Source organism: Scyliorhinus canicula, chromosome 3, assembly GCF_902713615.1.
Source record: "Scyliorhinus canicula chromosome 3, sScyCan1.1, whole genome shotgun sequence".
In the NCBI taxonomy this organism is placed as follows: domain Eukaryota; kingdom Metazoa; phylum Chordata; class Chondrichthyes; order Carcharhiniformes; family Scyliorhinidae; genus Scyliorhinus; species Scyliorhinus canicula.
The window spans coordinates 49,159,308-49,175,363 of NC_052148.1; the positions used below are offsets into that span (position 1 = coordinate 49,159,308).

At 51.4% G+C, this 16,056-nt stretch overlaps 1 protein-coding gene across 1 annotated transcript in view; it reads left to right on the forward strand.

The window, feature by feature from the left end:
* LOC119962645 (mitogen-activated protein kinase 4-like) overlaps positions 1 to 10,927 on the forward strand; it is a 159,589-nt gene extending 148,662 nt beyond the window's left edge. Inside the window, exon 6 of the mRNA XM_038790514.1 lies at positions 9,439 to 10,927. Coding sequence (XP_038646442.1) covers positions 9,439 to 10,120 — 682 coding nt within the window. The 3' untranslated portion in view covers positions 10,121 to 10,927. The remainder of the gene's footprint in view (positions 1 to 9,438) is intronic.
* The last annotated feature ends 5,129 nt before the right edge of the window (positions 10,928 to 16,056 follow it).

Here is a 16,056-nt window from a genome sequence, read left to right on the forward strand (position 1 = left end):
ACCCTTGTACTGATCCCCTCAGGGCAAATTTCACCCTCTCCAATTTAATGAACCCCGCCATATCATTGATCCAGACCTCCACGCTTGGGGGCCTCGCATCCTTCCATTGGAGCAAGATCCTCCGCCGGGCTACGAGAGACGCAAAGGCCAGAACATCAGCCTCTTTCGCCTCCTGTACTCCCGGCTCCACTGCAACCCCAAAAATTACGAGTCCCCAGCCTGGCTTGACCCTGGATCCCACCACCCTCGACACCGTCCTTGCTACCCCCTTCCAAAACTCCCCCAGCGCTGGGCACGCCCAAAACATATTGGCATGGTTCGCTGGGCTCCCCGAGCACCAAGCACACCTGTCCTCGCCCCCAAAAAACCTACTCATCCTCGTCCCAGTCATGTGGGCCCTATGCAGTACCTTGAACTGTATGAGGCTAAGCCTCGCACAGGAAGAGGAGGAATTCACTCTGTCCAGGGCATGGGACTCCGAGGGTGAGAAGAGTGTTCCTGGAACGGGGCAGGGATAGGGGGGGCTGGCGTTGCCCAACCTCTGTGGGTACTATTGGGCTGCCAACGCAGCTATCGTGCGTAAGTGGGTAATGGACGGGGAAGGGGCAGCATGGAAGAGGATGGAGGTGGCGTCCTGTGTGGGCACGAGCCTGGAGGCGCTGGTAACAGCGCCGTTGCCGCTCTCTCCAGGCTCGTGCCCACACAGGACGCCACCTCAATCCTCTTCCATGCTGTCCCTGCCCCGTTCCAGGAACACTTTTCTCACCCTCGGAGTCCCATGCGCCCACACAAATCCCGTAATACTCCTGTTGACCCTCCTAAAAAAGGCCTTCGGGATAAGGATGGGGAGGCACTGGAACAGGAACAAAAACCTCGGGAGCACCGTCATCTTAACAGACTGCACCCTCCCCGCCAGTGACAGCGGTAACATATCCCACCTTTTGAACTCCTCCTCCATCTGCTCCACCAACCTTGTGAGGTTGAGCTTGTGCAGGGCCCCCCAACTCCCAGCCACCTGGACTCCTAGGTACCTGAAGCTCTTCCCTGCCTGCTTCAGTGGGAGCCTACCAATCCCCTCCTCCTGATCCCCCGGGTGCACCACGAACAACTCGCTCTTGCCCAGGTTCAGCTTATACCCAGAGAAACCACCGAATTCACTAAGAATCCTCATCACCTCCGGCATCCCCCCCCACCGGGTCCGCCACATACAGCAACAGGTCGTCCGCATAAAGCGATACTCAATGCTCCTCCCCACCCCGCACCAGGCCCCTCCAGTCCCCTGACTCCCTCAACACCATGGCCAGGGGCTCAATTGCCAACACGAAGAGCAAGGGGGACAGGGTACACCCCTGTCTCGTCCCCCGGTACAGCCGAAAGTACTCCAACCTCCTCCTATTCGTGGCTACACTCGCCATCGGGGCCTCATAGAGCAACCTCACCCAACGGACAAACCCCTCCCCAAACCCAAACCTCTCCAACACTTCCCACAGATACTCCCACTCAATCCTATCAAAGGCCTTCTCCGCATCTAATGCCACCACTATCTCCGCCTCCCCTTCCACAGCTGGCATCATAATAACGTTGAGGAGCCTTCGTACGTTTGTATTCAACTGCCTTCCCTTCACAAACCCCGTCTGGTCCTCATGAATGACCCCCCGGCACACAATCCTCTATTCTTGTGGCTAGGATCTTTGCCAGCAGCTTGGCGTCTACATTTAGCAGCGCGATCGGCCTATATGACCCACACTGCAGAGGGTCCTTGTCCCGCTTCAGGATCAAGGAAATCAGCACCCGTGACATAGTTGGGGGCAAAGCCCCCCCTCCCTTGCCTCGTTAAAGGTCCGGATCAACAGGGGGCCCAACAAGTCCAAATACCTTTTATAGAATTCCGCCGGAAACCCATCCGGCCCCGGCGCCTTCCCCGACTGCATGCTCCCTATCCCTTTAACCAGCTCCTCCAGCTCGATCGGTGTCCCCCACTCCCTCCACCTGCTCCTCCTCCACCCTCGGGAATCGCAGCTTGTCCAAGAAGCGCCCCATTCCACCCCCCTCCACCGGGGGTTCAGACCGGTACAGTTCCCCATAGAAGTCCCTGAAGACCCCATTAACATCTACCCCCCTCCGCACCACCTTCCCAGCTCTATCCATCACTCCCCCAATCTCCCTGGCCGCGTCCCGCTTTCAGAGCTGGTGTGCCAGCATCCTGCTCGCCTTCTCCCCATATTCATACACCGCCCCCTGTGCTTTCCTCCACTGAGCTTCCGCCTTTCTGGTAGTCAATAGGTCGAACCTGGCCTGAAGGCTACGCCTCTCCCCCAGCAATCCCTCCTCCGGAGCCTTCGCATATCTCCTATCCACCCTCACCATCTCACCTATCAGTCTCTCCCTCTCCCTCTGCTCCCCCCTCTCCCTATGGGTTCGGATGGAAATCAACTCCCCTCTAGTCACCGCCTTCAATGCCTCCCAGACCGTCCCCACTCGGACCTCCCCGTTGTTGTTGGCCTCAAGGTACCTCTCAATACACACCCGAACCCTCTCGGCCACCTCCTCATCTGCCAGCAACCCCACCTCCAAGCGCCAGAGCAGACGTTGGTCCCTCTCCTCCCCCAGCCCGAGGTCCATCCAGTGTGGGGCATGATCTGAAATAGCAATGGCAGAGTATTCAACATCCTCCACCCTCGAAACCAGCACCCTGCTGAGGACAAAAAAAAATCAATCCTCGAATAGGCCTTTTGTACGTGGGAGAAAAACAAGTATTCCCTGGCCCTTGGCCTCGCAAACCTCCAGGGATCCATCCACCCCCCCCCCCCATCTGGTCCATAAATCCCCTCAGCACCTTAGCCGCCGCTGGCCTCCTACCCGTCCGGTCTTGGATCGATCCAATGGGGGATCCAGTACCGTGTTGAAGTCCCCCCCCCCCATGATCAGGCCCCCCACCTCCAGGTCTGGAATGCGACCCAACATATGCCGCATAAACCCCGCATCGTCCCAATTTGGGGCGTAAACATTCACCAACACCACCCGCTCCCCCTGCAGCTTACCACTCACCATCACATACCTCCCGCCACTGTCAGCCACCACATTTAACGCCTTAAACGTCACCTTCTTCCCCACCAGGATCGCCACCCCCCGACTCTTCTCATCCAGCCCCGAGTGAAATACTTGGCCCACCCATCCCTTCCTCAGCCGAACCTGGTCCGCAACTTTCAGGTGTGTCTCCTGGAGCATGGCCACATCCGCCTTCAGCCCCTTCAAGTGCTCGTGGCCGCTTTCTCGATCATTACTGAGATTCGATGGCTCACTCGAGGCCGGTCTATATATGGCCCCGGTGAGGGCGGAGCCCTACCGGGGTTACAGTACAGTACCTGGAAGCAGCTCGTATCACCACTTCCCGGACAGAGGTCATAGGTTACAATATCATACATGCATTAGGTGAATACATTCACCACAGTAGCTCTGTTGTTTCACAGCGCCAGGATCCCAGGTTCGATTCCCAGTTTGGGCCACTGTCTGTGCGGAGTCTGCACGTTCTCCCCGTGTCTGCGTGGGATTCCCCCAGATACTTCGGTTTCCTCCCACAAGCCCCGAAAGATATGCTGTTAGGTAATTTGGACAGTCTGAATTCTCCCTCAGTGTACCCGAGCAGGCACCGGAATGTGGCGACGAGGGGCTTTTCACAGTAACTTCATTGCAGTGTTAACGTAAGCCTATTTGTGACAATATGGATTATAAAAAAAGATGTGCAGGGTAGGTTAATTGGCCACGCTAAATTGCCCCTTAATTGGAAAAGAAAATAATTGGGTACTCTAAATTTATTTGAAAAAAAGAAACATTGAAAGGGGTATTTGACTATTATTTGAAAAGGAAGAACGTGCAGGGCTGTGGGGAGAAGGTGGGAGATTGGCACTCAGTGAATTGCTTTTTTGGAGATCAGCCAAACAGCCTCTTTCTGCAACTTACTAATTCTGTGATTGTGTGGTGATGTCACTGAACAGTAAAAAGAGGCAGTTAGACTTTCTCTTGCTCGAGATTACCACTTCCTGACTCTACTTTGCACGGAAGTTACTTACCACTCATCAGCCCAAGTCTGAAATTTGTCTGAGTCTTTGTGACTTCTTCTTTAATGAAGCAGTTGCGAATGGAACCATGCAATCATCAGCAAACATTCCCACTTCTGACCTTGTGGTAGAGGGTAGGTCATTAATGAACCAATTGAAGGATGTTGGGCCCAGGATTATACCCTGAGGAATTCCTACAGTGATGTCCTCAGATGGTTGGTGTTATAACTTGCCTGGATCCTATTGGCTGGGGACAATTGGTTATCCCATGGTACTTGAGGAATATGAGCTCCCCTAATGAGAGGGGATGGGAGGGCAATCATTAACAGTGCAGCTGGCCAGTGTGGTACCAGCTAGAGAGAGAATCAGGAGTGAATTACTGGCCCTGTGTACATATTGTAAATTAAATTACTTTCTGTTTCGCTCTACAAACTTGTGCTGGATTCTAGTGGCCCTCACAAAAGTTGGCAATGGCCACATTCATCTAACTTTGGGCTAGGTATGACCTTAATCAAGGGAGGGGTTTTCCTGATTCCCACTGACTTTAGTTCTACTAGATTGGCATGGTGGCACAGTGGTTAGCACTGCTGCTTCACAGTGCCAGGGACCTGGGTTCAATTCAGGCCTTGGGCGACTGTGTGGAGTTTGCACTTTCTCCCTGTGTCTGCGTGGGTTTCCTCTGGGTGCTCTGGTTTCCTCCCACATTCCAAAGATGTGCAGGTTTGGTCGATTGGCCATGCCAAAATTGGCCCTTAATGTGCAAAGATGTTCAGTTGAGGTGGGGTTACGAGGATAGGGCAGGGGAGTGGGCCTAGGTAGAGTGTTCTTTCAGAGGGTCAGTTCAAAATCGATGGGCCGAATGGCCTCCTTCTGCACTGTAGGGATTCTATGGCTCTTTAATGCCACACCTGGTCAAATGCTGATTTAATGTCATGGGCAATCACTCTGGAATTTAGCTCTATTGTCCATGTTTGGACCAATACTCTATTGAGGCCTGGAGCCGAATGGTCCAGGGAAAACAACATGAGGGTCAGTGAGCAGGTTATTGCTGAGTAAATGCCACTTGATAGTACTATCAATGACATCATGCATCACTTTACTAATGGTTCAGAGTGGACTGATGGAGTTAAAGAACAAAGAACAGTACAGCACAGGCCCTTTGGCCCTTCAAGCCTGTGCCGACCATGCTGCCCATCTAACCTAAAATCTTCTACACGTTTGGGATCCGTATCCCTTTTTTCCCACCTTTTCATATATTTGCCCCTTAAACGTCACTATCGTACCTGCTTCCACCACCTCCTCCGGAAGTGAGGTCCAGGCACTCATTACCCTCTGTGTAAAAAACGTCCCTCTAAACTTTGCCCCTCGCACCGTAAACATATGCCCCCTAGTAACTGACTCTTCCAACCTGGGAAAAACTTCTGACTATCCACTCTGTCCATGCCCCTCATCATTTTGTAGACTTTTATCAGGTTGCCCCTCAACCTTCATCGTTCCAGTGAAAACAAACCGAGTTTATCCAATCTCTCATCATAGCTAATGTCCTCTATACCAAGCAACATCCTGGTAAAAATGGATGACCTCACACTTATCCGCGATAAACTCCATCTGCCACATTTTGGCCACTCACCTAACATACCTATATCCATTTGTAAGGTTCTTATTTCCTCGTTGCAACTTACTGACCCATCTATCCTAGTGTCATCAACAAATCTGGCTGTAGAACCTTGTATCCCTGTATCCAACTCATTAATATAGATTGTGAATAGCTGGGGCCCAGGGAACGAACACTGTAGCGCCCCACTAGTTACATCTTACCTTCCAGAAAAAGATGCATCATCCCGACTCTCTGTCTTCTGTCTGTCAGCCAGTCTTCTATCCAAGCTAACAAATTACCCCTAACCCCATGTGATGTAACCTTGTGTATTAACTTTCTGTGTAGAACCTTATCAAACGCCTTCCGGAAGTTCAGATATACTACATCTACAGCATCCCAATTATCCACTCTGCTTGTTACATCTTTGAAGAATTCTCGCAAATTAATCAAACACGATTTACCCTTCATAAAACCATGCTGACTCTGATGGATTGCGTTTTGACTTTCCAAATGTCCTGATATTACGTCCTTAATAATGGATTATAACAATTTCCCAGCAACAGACTAACTGGTCTGTAATTTCCTACATTCTGCCTCCTTCACTTTTTGAATAAAGGCATTACATTAGCATTTTTCCAATTTTGGATTATTATTACCAATGGATCCACTATCTCTGCTGCTACTTCCTTTAACACCCTAGAATGATGGGCAGCACGGCGGCACAGTGGTTAGCACTGCTGCCTCACAGCGCTGAGGTCCCAGGTTCGATCCCAGCTCTGGGTCACAGTCCGTGTGGAGTTTGCACAATCTCCCTGTGTCTGCGTGGGTTTCGCCCCACAACCCAAAGATGTGTAGGGTCGGTCGATTGGCCATGCTAAATTCCACCTTAATTGGAAAGAATTGGATGCTCTAAATTTAAAAAAAGAAACCCTAGGATGCAGGCCATCAGACCCTGGGATTGCCTTCAATCCTAACAGTTTCCCTATTGATACTGATTATTCTAAGTTCTACCCTTTCCATTACCTCTGAATTACTCGTTTCTATGGGGATGGCACTAGTGCCCTCCACTGTGAAAACTGAGGCCATATATTGATTCAGTAGATTTGTCAAGCATAATTTCTCATTCATAATCCATGCTGTCTGAGTCTACCACTGTTTTCTAAATGCTCTGCAATAAAATCTTTGATAATTGACTGTAGAATTTACGTTTTAAATAGTGGGGTTACATTAGCTGCCCTCCAATCTGTAGGAACTGTTTGAAAGTCTGTAGAATCTTGGAAGTTGACCACCATAGCCACTTCTAGGGCCACTTCCTTAAATTCTCTGGGATTTAGATTAGCAAACCCTAGGGATTTATCAGCTTTCAGTCCCATCAATTTCCCCAACTCCATTTCCTTACTAATATTGATTTCCTTCAGTTCTTCCCTCTCACAACATTCCCCAACATTTCTGGTATGTTATTTGTGTCCTCATTTTTGAAGACAGAACCAAAGTATGTATTTAATCGGTCAGCCATTTATTTGTTCCCCATTGTAAGATGCCCCTTTTGACTCTAAGGGTTCGACATTTGTCTTCATCAATCTTTTCTCTTCACAAACCTATAGAAGCTTTTACAGTCAGTTTTATAGCCCCCGCAAGCTTACTCTATTTTCCCCTTATTCATCAATCCCTTTGTCCTCCTTTGCTGAATTCTAACTGCTCCCAATTCTCAGGTCTGCTGTTTATTCTGGTGAATTTGTATGCCTTTTTCTTGGATCTCTGATTTCCCTTGTAGGCTATGGTTTGGCCACATTTCCTGTTTTACTTTGTGCCAGACAGGAATAAACAATTGTTGCAGTTCACCCGTGCTTTCTTTGAATCTTTGCCATCGTCTATCCACCATCATCCCTTTCAGTGTAGAAGGAGAACATTCGGCCCTTCGAGTCTTCACTGACTCTCTGTAAGAGCACCCTACCTAGGCCCACTCTCATGACCTGTCCCCCAATCCCACATATTAATCTTGGCCAATCCCCTAACCTGCATATCTTTGGACATTAAGGGTAATTTTGATTGATCAATCCACCTTTAAGTAACGTTGCCCAATTCATCATAACCAACTGACGCCTCAGACCATCGTAGTTTCCTTTATTAAGATTCAGGACATTAGTCTCAGAATCAGCTACATCACTCTCCATCTTGATGAAGAATTCTATCAATTATGGATGCTCAACTCCAAGGGTCTCGCACAACTAGATTCCAAATTATTCCTTTCTCATTACACAGTACCCAATCTAGGATGGCCTGTTCTCTAGTTGGTTCCTCAACTTATTGGTCCAGAAAACCATCCTGTCTGCACTCCAGGAATTCCTCCTCTACGGTCTTGTGACTAATTTAATTTGTCCAATCAAATGCAAATTCAAGTGGCCCATAATTACAGATGTTCTTTTATTGCAAGCATCTCTAATTTCCTATTTAATGTCATTTCAAACATCACTACAGTTTGGGGTCTCTATACAACGTCCATTAACATTTTTTGCCCCTTAATGTTTTTCAGCGCTACCCATACAGATTTGACATTGTTGGAGCTAATATCTTTTCTCACGATTACATTAATTTCCTCTGTAACCAGCAATACAACGCCTTTTCCTTTTTGTCTGTTGTTCTTAAATACTGAATACCCCGGATGCTCAGTTCTCATCCCTGGTCACCCTGCAGCCATGTCTGCGTAATCACAACAGTATCACACCCGTTTACATCTAATTGAATGATTAATTCATCCACTTTGTTGTGAATGTTCCGCACATGGAGGCACAAAGCCTTAAGGCTCGCCTTTCTAACATTACTTCTCCCGTTCCCACTATTTTTCACTGTGGCCCTGTTTGATTCTGGCCCTTGATATCTCTGCCTATCACCTTTCTTATTCCCCTTTCTGTCTTTTGTTCTTGTTCTTGATTCCCCCTCCTCTGAAGCCTTGCATATGTTACCATCCCCCTGCCATTTTAGTTTTAACCCATATTAGTTTAATTAATAGGAATTGATTGTAGCGAATAAATGCATTGCCTGATCTGTGCCTGAGCCATATTGACAGTAAGCCTCACGTTTGTTACGCCATCTATGCCAATTTAATTGATCTTAGCAGAGAGCGTCAAGCTACAGATGGTGTTGGTGCCCCTGGGATATGGAGACAAAAAAAAAGATTTGCCCCTGATTGAAGTGCATTGATCCCTACCAGGTAAAGTGTGCATTTTGGCAATGGATGAGAACAGAATTGGGCTCAGACTGTGACGCCCTCCACGATCAAATAAATTGACACTCTTTGCCTCTTCTTGTACAACAATGGCTATTTAATCAAGATATCGGAAGGTTGACCACCAGTGCCAAAGAGTGGTGGGATTTAGGCATATGTGTTCTATCCTTAACACAGGTGACTTTTTAGATCTCTGCCACACAGGGGGTGTGCCAGGTTTTTTCCCCTCATTTCCTTATAGAACGGCAAAAGGAAATAATAGGATGAAGTTCATCCCTGGGCTGCTGCCCTGTGATTACTCAGTCACAGAGCAGATTTGATGGAATTTTGAAGACCCCCCCCCCCCCCCCCCCCCCCCCGACCCCCCCGACCCCCATTCTCTGATATGGGGAAATCCAATTATTTTTAAAACCTGCAGTCTGAAATTTACCAAAACCTAAACAAAAGCTGTAGTGAAAGGGCATTTGCTCTTGGCAAATTTGCAGATTTAAAACATGTTCTGAGCCAATAAGCTGTGTGTTGCTACTTCCTGTTTGACATCAACAATTTTGTTGCAGATATCACGACAGCCTGTCTTCCGACTTGGAACTGCTCCGAGACAAATATGACAAAATGGACGAAGCGCAGCGTGATCCACGGGCCACGTCCAAAGTGGTTGCAGAGGATGTGCAGGTCGACCCTCGGAAATATTCGCAGAGCAGCTCTGAGCGACTCCTGGAGCAGTCCCACACTTCCATGGATCGCATGTGCGAATTGGACTACGGGCGCTCTTGCGATTATAAAATTGGGTCGCCCTCCTACCTGGACAGACTTCTGTGGAGGGACAACAAGCCCCATCATTACTCGGAGCCGAAGCTCATTTTGGATTTATCTCACAGGAAAAGAACAGCGACTGCCTCCTGCGTGGCCGTCTCACTGGATGAAGGGAAATCTGACCTCCTTTTGAAGGTCTCAGACTGTAAGAATGTGAGCTCTTTTAAAATCGATTGCTCCAGCTCACTGCCAAACATTCAGGAAAGGAGTCAACCATCATCCCCCCGCACCTTGGCATCTTCAGAAATATCAAACGGTGGGAGCTCCCAATTTGATTTTGATGTCTTCATATCGAGAGCCTTGAAGCTTTGCGGGAAGCAAGAGGAGCTAGCCGACAGTAAATTGAATGATTTGCACGGCACCTGCATGTCAGAACACACCAATGAAATTGTTCAGACAGAAGTAAAAGAAAAGGAGAGATGGTAGAAAGTAGGCATATCTTAGAACAGCTGGACAGGAGATTCAATTCATGAAGATGGTGTTTCAGCAATGCAGCACAAGTGGGGTCTGCTCAGCTGGAAAATTAAGTCTTTGGGGAGGTTTAATTAACCTTTTACAGCCAAGGCTTCAGCAGTTTGGAAGGTAGCAATAGTAAACACTGGCGACTAGTTAACCTATTGGAGACGATAACAGTATTTCAACCAACAATTTAAAGCCTGCATTTTTTGTGCATTCTGAATGAATTTCTCATAGTGTGTGTTACACGTTTTAATTGTCCTGCCTGAAAATAAGTGAAATGACTCTAAACGGCACATAAAAACAGACTGGTTAACAGCACAGGAGGCCATTCGGCCTGTCATGTCTGTGGCTGGCCCACTGTAGAAATAATTCACTTAGTGCCCTCTTCTCCATGGTCCTGCAAAGTTTTCGTTTTCAGGTAATGATCCGGTTCCCTTTTGAAAGCCTTGATTGAATCTGCCTCCCCCACTCTCTCAGGCAGTGCATTCCAGATCCTAACCACTTGTTGCATGGAATACATTTTTTATTGTCGTGTTGCCCCTGCTTCTTTGCCAATTATCTTAAATCTGTGTCCTCTGGTTCTCAATCCTTCCACCAATAGGAACAGTTTCACCTTATCTACTCTGTCCAGGCCCCCATGATTATGAATACCTCTATGAAATCTCCTCTCAGCTTTCTCTTTTCCTTTTTTTCCAATACATTTGGAGTACCCAATGGCCAATCCACCTACCCTGCACATCTTTGGGTCGTGGGGGTGAAACCCACGCAAAAACGGGGAGAATGTGTAAACACCACATGGACAGTGACCCAGAGCCGGGATCGAACCTGGGACCTCGGCGCCGTGAGGCAACAGTGCTAACCCACTGCGCCACCGTGCTGCCCCTTCAACCTTCTCTTTTCCAAGGGGATAGCCCAACTTCTCCAATCCTCCTACGTAACCGAAGTTTCTCATCCCTAGAACTATGCTGGCGAAATAAAAATAAAGTGCTGGGAAAACTCAGCCAGTCTGGCAGCATCGGTGGAGAGAGAAATAGAGTTAATGTTTCAAGTTCAATAGAGATGGAAATGTGATGAGATTTATGCTGTTGCAAAAGAGAGGAATGTCAGGTGCAACAAAAGGGAAGGTCAGGGACAGGTTAGAGTGTGGGGTAAATTAAATACTGGATGGAAAAAGGCAAAGGGAGTGGTAATGGTGAAGCATTGGTCCAGACAAAAAGGTGTCAAGAGCAGAATAAAGGCCAGCTGTGAAAGCAAAGACATGGACACAAGGTACAAACTGGCACTTGGGAGAAAGGAAAATTCAAAATGGAGGGCAGAGTTCATGGTCTGAAGTTGTAGCACCTCACTGTTGTGTGCAGAAGGCTGGAGTATGCCCAATCAGAAGGTGAGGTGCTGTTACTCCAGTTTGTGTTGGTCTTCACTAAGATTGCAGCAGGCTGAGGACAGAAATGTGGATTTGAGAACAAGCATTCTTGAGAATTTTTTCTGAACCGTCTTTAATGCTTTTACACCCTTCCTAAAGTGTGATGCCCAGGACTGTGTGCAGTATCCTAGTAATGGTCAAATCAGTTATTTATACAGATAGAACATAACTCACTTGCTTTTGTATCCTATGCCCCAGGATGCGGTATGCTTTATTAGCCATGCTGTCAATCTGTCCTGCCACCTTCAAAGATCTCCCTGCAACTCCAACCCCTTTATTATAGGCGGGCTTCTCCGGCAACTCCAACCCCTTTATTATAGGCGGGCTTCTCCGGCAACTCCAACCCCTTTATTATAGGCGGGCTTCTCCGGCAACTCCAACCCCTTTATTATAGGCGGGCTTCTCCGGCAACTCCAACCCCTTTATTATAGGCGGGCTTCTCCGGCTTCCCAGCCGCATGTTTCTTGGCAGCGGGAGGCGGCTCACTGTTCGCTGGTGGTGGGATTCTCTGCCTTGCCACTGTCAATGGGATTTCCCATTGAAGCCCCTCCATGCAGCCAGGAAACCTGCAGGTTGGTGGGTGCTGGCAGCAGGACCAGATAATCCTGCCGCCAGAAACCGGCCAGGGCCAGAGGCTCCCGCGGTGCCAGGCACCAACCGAGCCAGGGGTGCACTGCGGAGGGCAGAATGTCGCGGGGGGGGGGGGGGCGGATGGGGGAGATGGGAGGGGGGGAGTGAGACATGTGGGGGGCAAGGGCTGTTGGACCTGGTTGGGCACAGGGGTACGCGCCATGCTAACATGTCTGCCTTTCACTCCCTGCAGACAATGGACTTCGGAATCCAAAGACGAATGATGGCCTTCATCCTGGGCACCGCAGCCCTGGGTGGATGTACTGAGGCTGTACAAGCAGGAGCTGCTTCAGGCCTCCTGTGTACCGGCAGCGTCTGTCATTCGAGGACCTGCCGGACCGGGCATGCCGTCAATGACTCCGGATGAGCAGCGGGACAGTGCGGCATATCTGCCGGATCATGACGCACCTGGAACCATGGGGGGTATGAGGAAGGACACCCGCTCCCAGTGGCCAGCAAGGTGACGGTCGCCCTGAACTTCCAGCCGCCGAGTGGGACCTATCCAGAATCTCACAGATCCCAGGGCACAGGCGCACCCACGCCGTAACGGAGGCCCTATGTGCCTGCTCGGCACAGTACATCAACTTCAATGTCGACCGGGCCCACCAGGATGCCCGGGCAGCGGGGTTCGCCACCATCGGCAGGTCCAGGGAGTGGTCGACAGGATGCAAGTCCCTCTATGGGCACCGGCTCGTGACAGGCCGGTCTTCACAAACTGACAGGGGTTCAGCTCGATGAACGTGCAGCTGGTGTGTAACCAGGGCTGCCCATCATGCACGCCTACGCCTGATATCTGGGCAGTGTGCATGACGCCTTCATCCTGGCATACTCGACAGTTCCTTACACCTTCGAGGCGCACCCACATGTGAGTCGCTGTCTCCTGGACAACAGGGTTTATCCGCTTCAGTTGTGTCTGATGATGCCTGTCCGGAGGCTACAGTCCGACGCGGATACACGCTACAATGATGCCATGCCGTGACCAGGGGCATGATCGAGCGGTGCTTCGGTGTCCTGAAGATGGCTGGACTGCTCTGGAGGAGACTCCAATATAGCACTAGGAGAGTACCCCACATCATGGTGGCCTGCTTCATTCTCCACAACATCGCCCAGCTGAGGGGTGACATGCTGGAGGAGGGGGATGAATGACAGGCCTCTTCCAATGAGGAAGAGGCAGAGGAGGACCAAGATGGGTAGGGCATGAGGCCCGGGCAGGCACAGGAGGCGGCACAATGTGGGTGTGTGGGCTGGTGCACACGGGACACTCTAATCGCCTCCAGGTTCACCGACTGGGGGGTCTGGCTGATGGCAGGGACATCCCATCCCACCCCCACCACCCCCATGACCACCCGTCCTACACCCCCTCCGTGGTTCCTACCTGCGGGTGTGGGTCCTGGGTTGGCAGTAACAGCGGGTCTGGTTTATGGGATGGAGGATGATGACAATCCGCTGTGATGAGCCTCCTGTGATGAGCTCTGATGTTCCACGTCATTTGACAGTGTCTGGACTCCTGCCTACGGTAGCTCATTCTACCGTCGACTCGACCTGTTTGATCCCTGCATCTGAGCTGGTCATTCCACCACACAGTCACCCCGAACCCTTGGGTTGGCGGAGGTGGGGATGTGATGCGGGGGGGGTACTGGGACGATGTGCGGGGTCCAACCTAGGGACCCTGCATGTGACCACCTCCACCCTTGGCCCATTTCCCTCTCTCCCCAATGTTCCCTCTGTACCCATCCCAGCCCACTCTTCACACCCTTCTGACAGAACACTGGGGCTGGATGGAACTTTTGAGCCCAGGTTTTTATTTTACAAAGAACATGTGAACGTCTCGCTTTGTGCCCTCGCCCCCTAATGCTATACTATGTGCTGCACCTGTGCCATCTTAACTGGTGTCTACCTTTCTGGCCTCAAGGGCCCTCACACTAAGTTTAGGTGGATCCCCAGACGGTGCATCACGGTTGGAGGCAGCCTATTGCAGATCCCGCCCTATGACCTGATTCCCCTTTGGCGCACATCCTCTGGAGCGACCGGGGACTGGATGGGTCTGGCAGTCGCTCGGGTCTCCCAAGTGGCGTGGTGCCACCCTGTTCTGCCCACTGTCCATTGGATGTGACGGGGACAGGAGTGGGGGGGGGGGGGGGGGGGGGGGGGGGGGGGAGTCCGAGGCACTGTGGTGTTCCAGCATCTCCGTTGCGTGAGTCACCCGCACGGGCCCCATCACCTCCTCCTCCCTCGGGGTTCCCGATTGCCCCCGGGCTACAGGGTACGACGGGGTTACGACCGGAGTGACCTCCTGGGGCTCCCCCACCACCTAGCGCTGCCAGTCCCAGAGGCCCACTCTCGTCTCGTCAAGGCTCTCCATACTTACAACCATGGAGCACAGCGGCTGTGCCACCTCCCTCCGGGACAGGCTCAGGTCAGCCAGCACCCAGGCAATGCCAACGACGCCCTCAGGTGGCCCTAGAACCTAGCTGCCTGTGACAGGGCAGCCCTGTCTTGTGCCTCAGCCACCGCACAGAGTGCCCCAAGCCTTTGACATCCTGACCAATGGCCGATACCTTTACCCCAAAGGCCTCCACCATGGAAGCCACCCATTCTGTGTTGGCCTGGATGGCACGCATGGTCGGCCCCTGCAGGTGGTTGGACTCCTCCACCTCCACCTGCAGGAGCTGGAAGCTTCTTGACAACTCATCATGTAGTCCCTGGTTCTGTGTCCGCATTTCCATTATCGATGGGACCACCCTTTCCAGAAGCCTGAGATCCTTCTGGATGTCAGCTCGTCCCAGGGGTCGGGCCGTCCTCCGACCTTCCACCCCCTACCTCCACCTGATGTACCACAGCATGTGTGGGGTGCCCCAAGAGCCTATTACTAAAGTGCCCAACCGAGATGAGTGTCTCTGGGATGGTGGAGTGTGTTGGAGACAGCTCTGACAGGAAGTCAGTGTCACACCCGGACCGATGCTCTCAGGTGTCTTGTGCTGCCATTTTGGGGCTCTCATCACTATCTGCTACCTCCTTTTCACTGGAATCTGCTTGGGGTGGGGGGGGGGGGGGGGGGAGAGAGAGAGACACGCCAGAAGAGCCCGTCTCATTGCCGGGTGATCCTGCATGATACAAGACATGACACACGGGTGGTGAGGGGGTGATGTGGGGCTGGTGAGGGGGTGGTGTGGGGTCATGCCACGCTCTCCATGGGAAACCGCAACGCAGCAGGATCTCACTTGGTTGCCCAACCCCGACCTCCGCCTCAGTGACTGCCCCCTCTCTGGGCCCACTGACTAGGTCCCGTGCCCGCCGCTCCACTGCAGTGAGGGGCTGCAGGTTCAGCGGTCCCCCTTCGGTCTTCTCTTTCTCCCTGCGATTATGCGCTGCCTTCTCCTGTGGAGGGCAGGGGAGACAGAAAGTGCCCAGTGTTAGACAGTCGGACATGGGCAGCACAGGTGTGGTCAGCTGGTGGCCTTTGTGGCCAGGGCACCTGACCATAGCGGGTGGTATGGGTGCTAACATGTGGTGCAGGCCGGGAGTGCGCGCACTGCCAGCATGTAGGGTTCAGTCGCCCTCTGGGTTGTAGGTGAGGTGCTGTTATGTGGGTCGGGGGTTGGTGCCAGGGCATAGTGCTGCCTACTCTGGCCATCCTGAGCAGGTCGTGCAGCTTCTTTCAGCACTGCTGGCTGTTTCTGGGGGTGGGGCCCATAACACTCACGACCTCTGCCACCTGCACCCAAACCGGTGTACACCGGAAGGTGGCAGACTCCTTCCCACCCCGGGGAACAGGGTAGCTGCTTCTCCTCCTCGGCATCTGCAAATGGGGGTTCCGCTCTCCGTGTTGCCATCTCGTTGGCTGGGATGA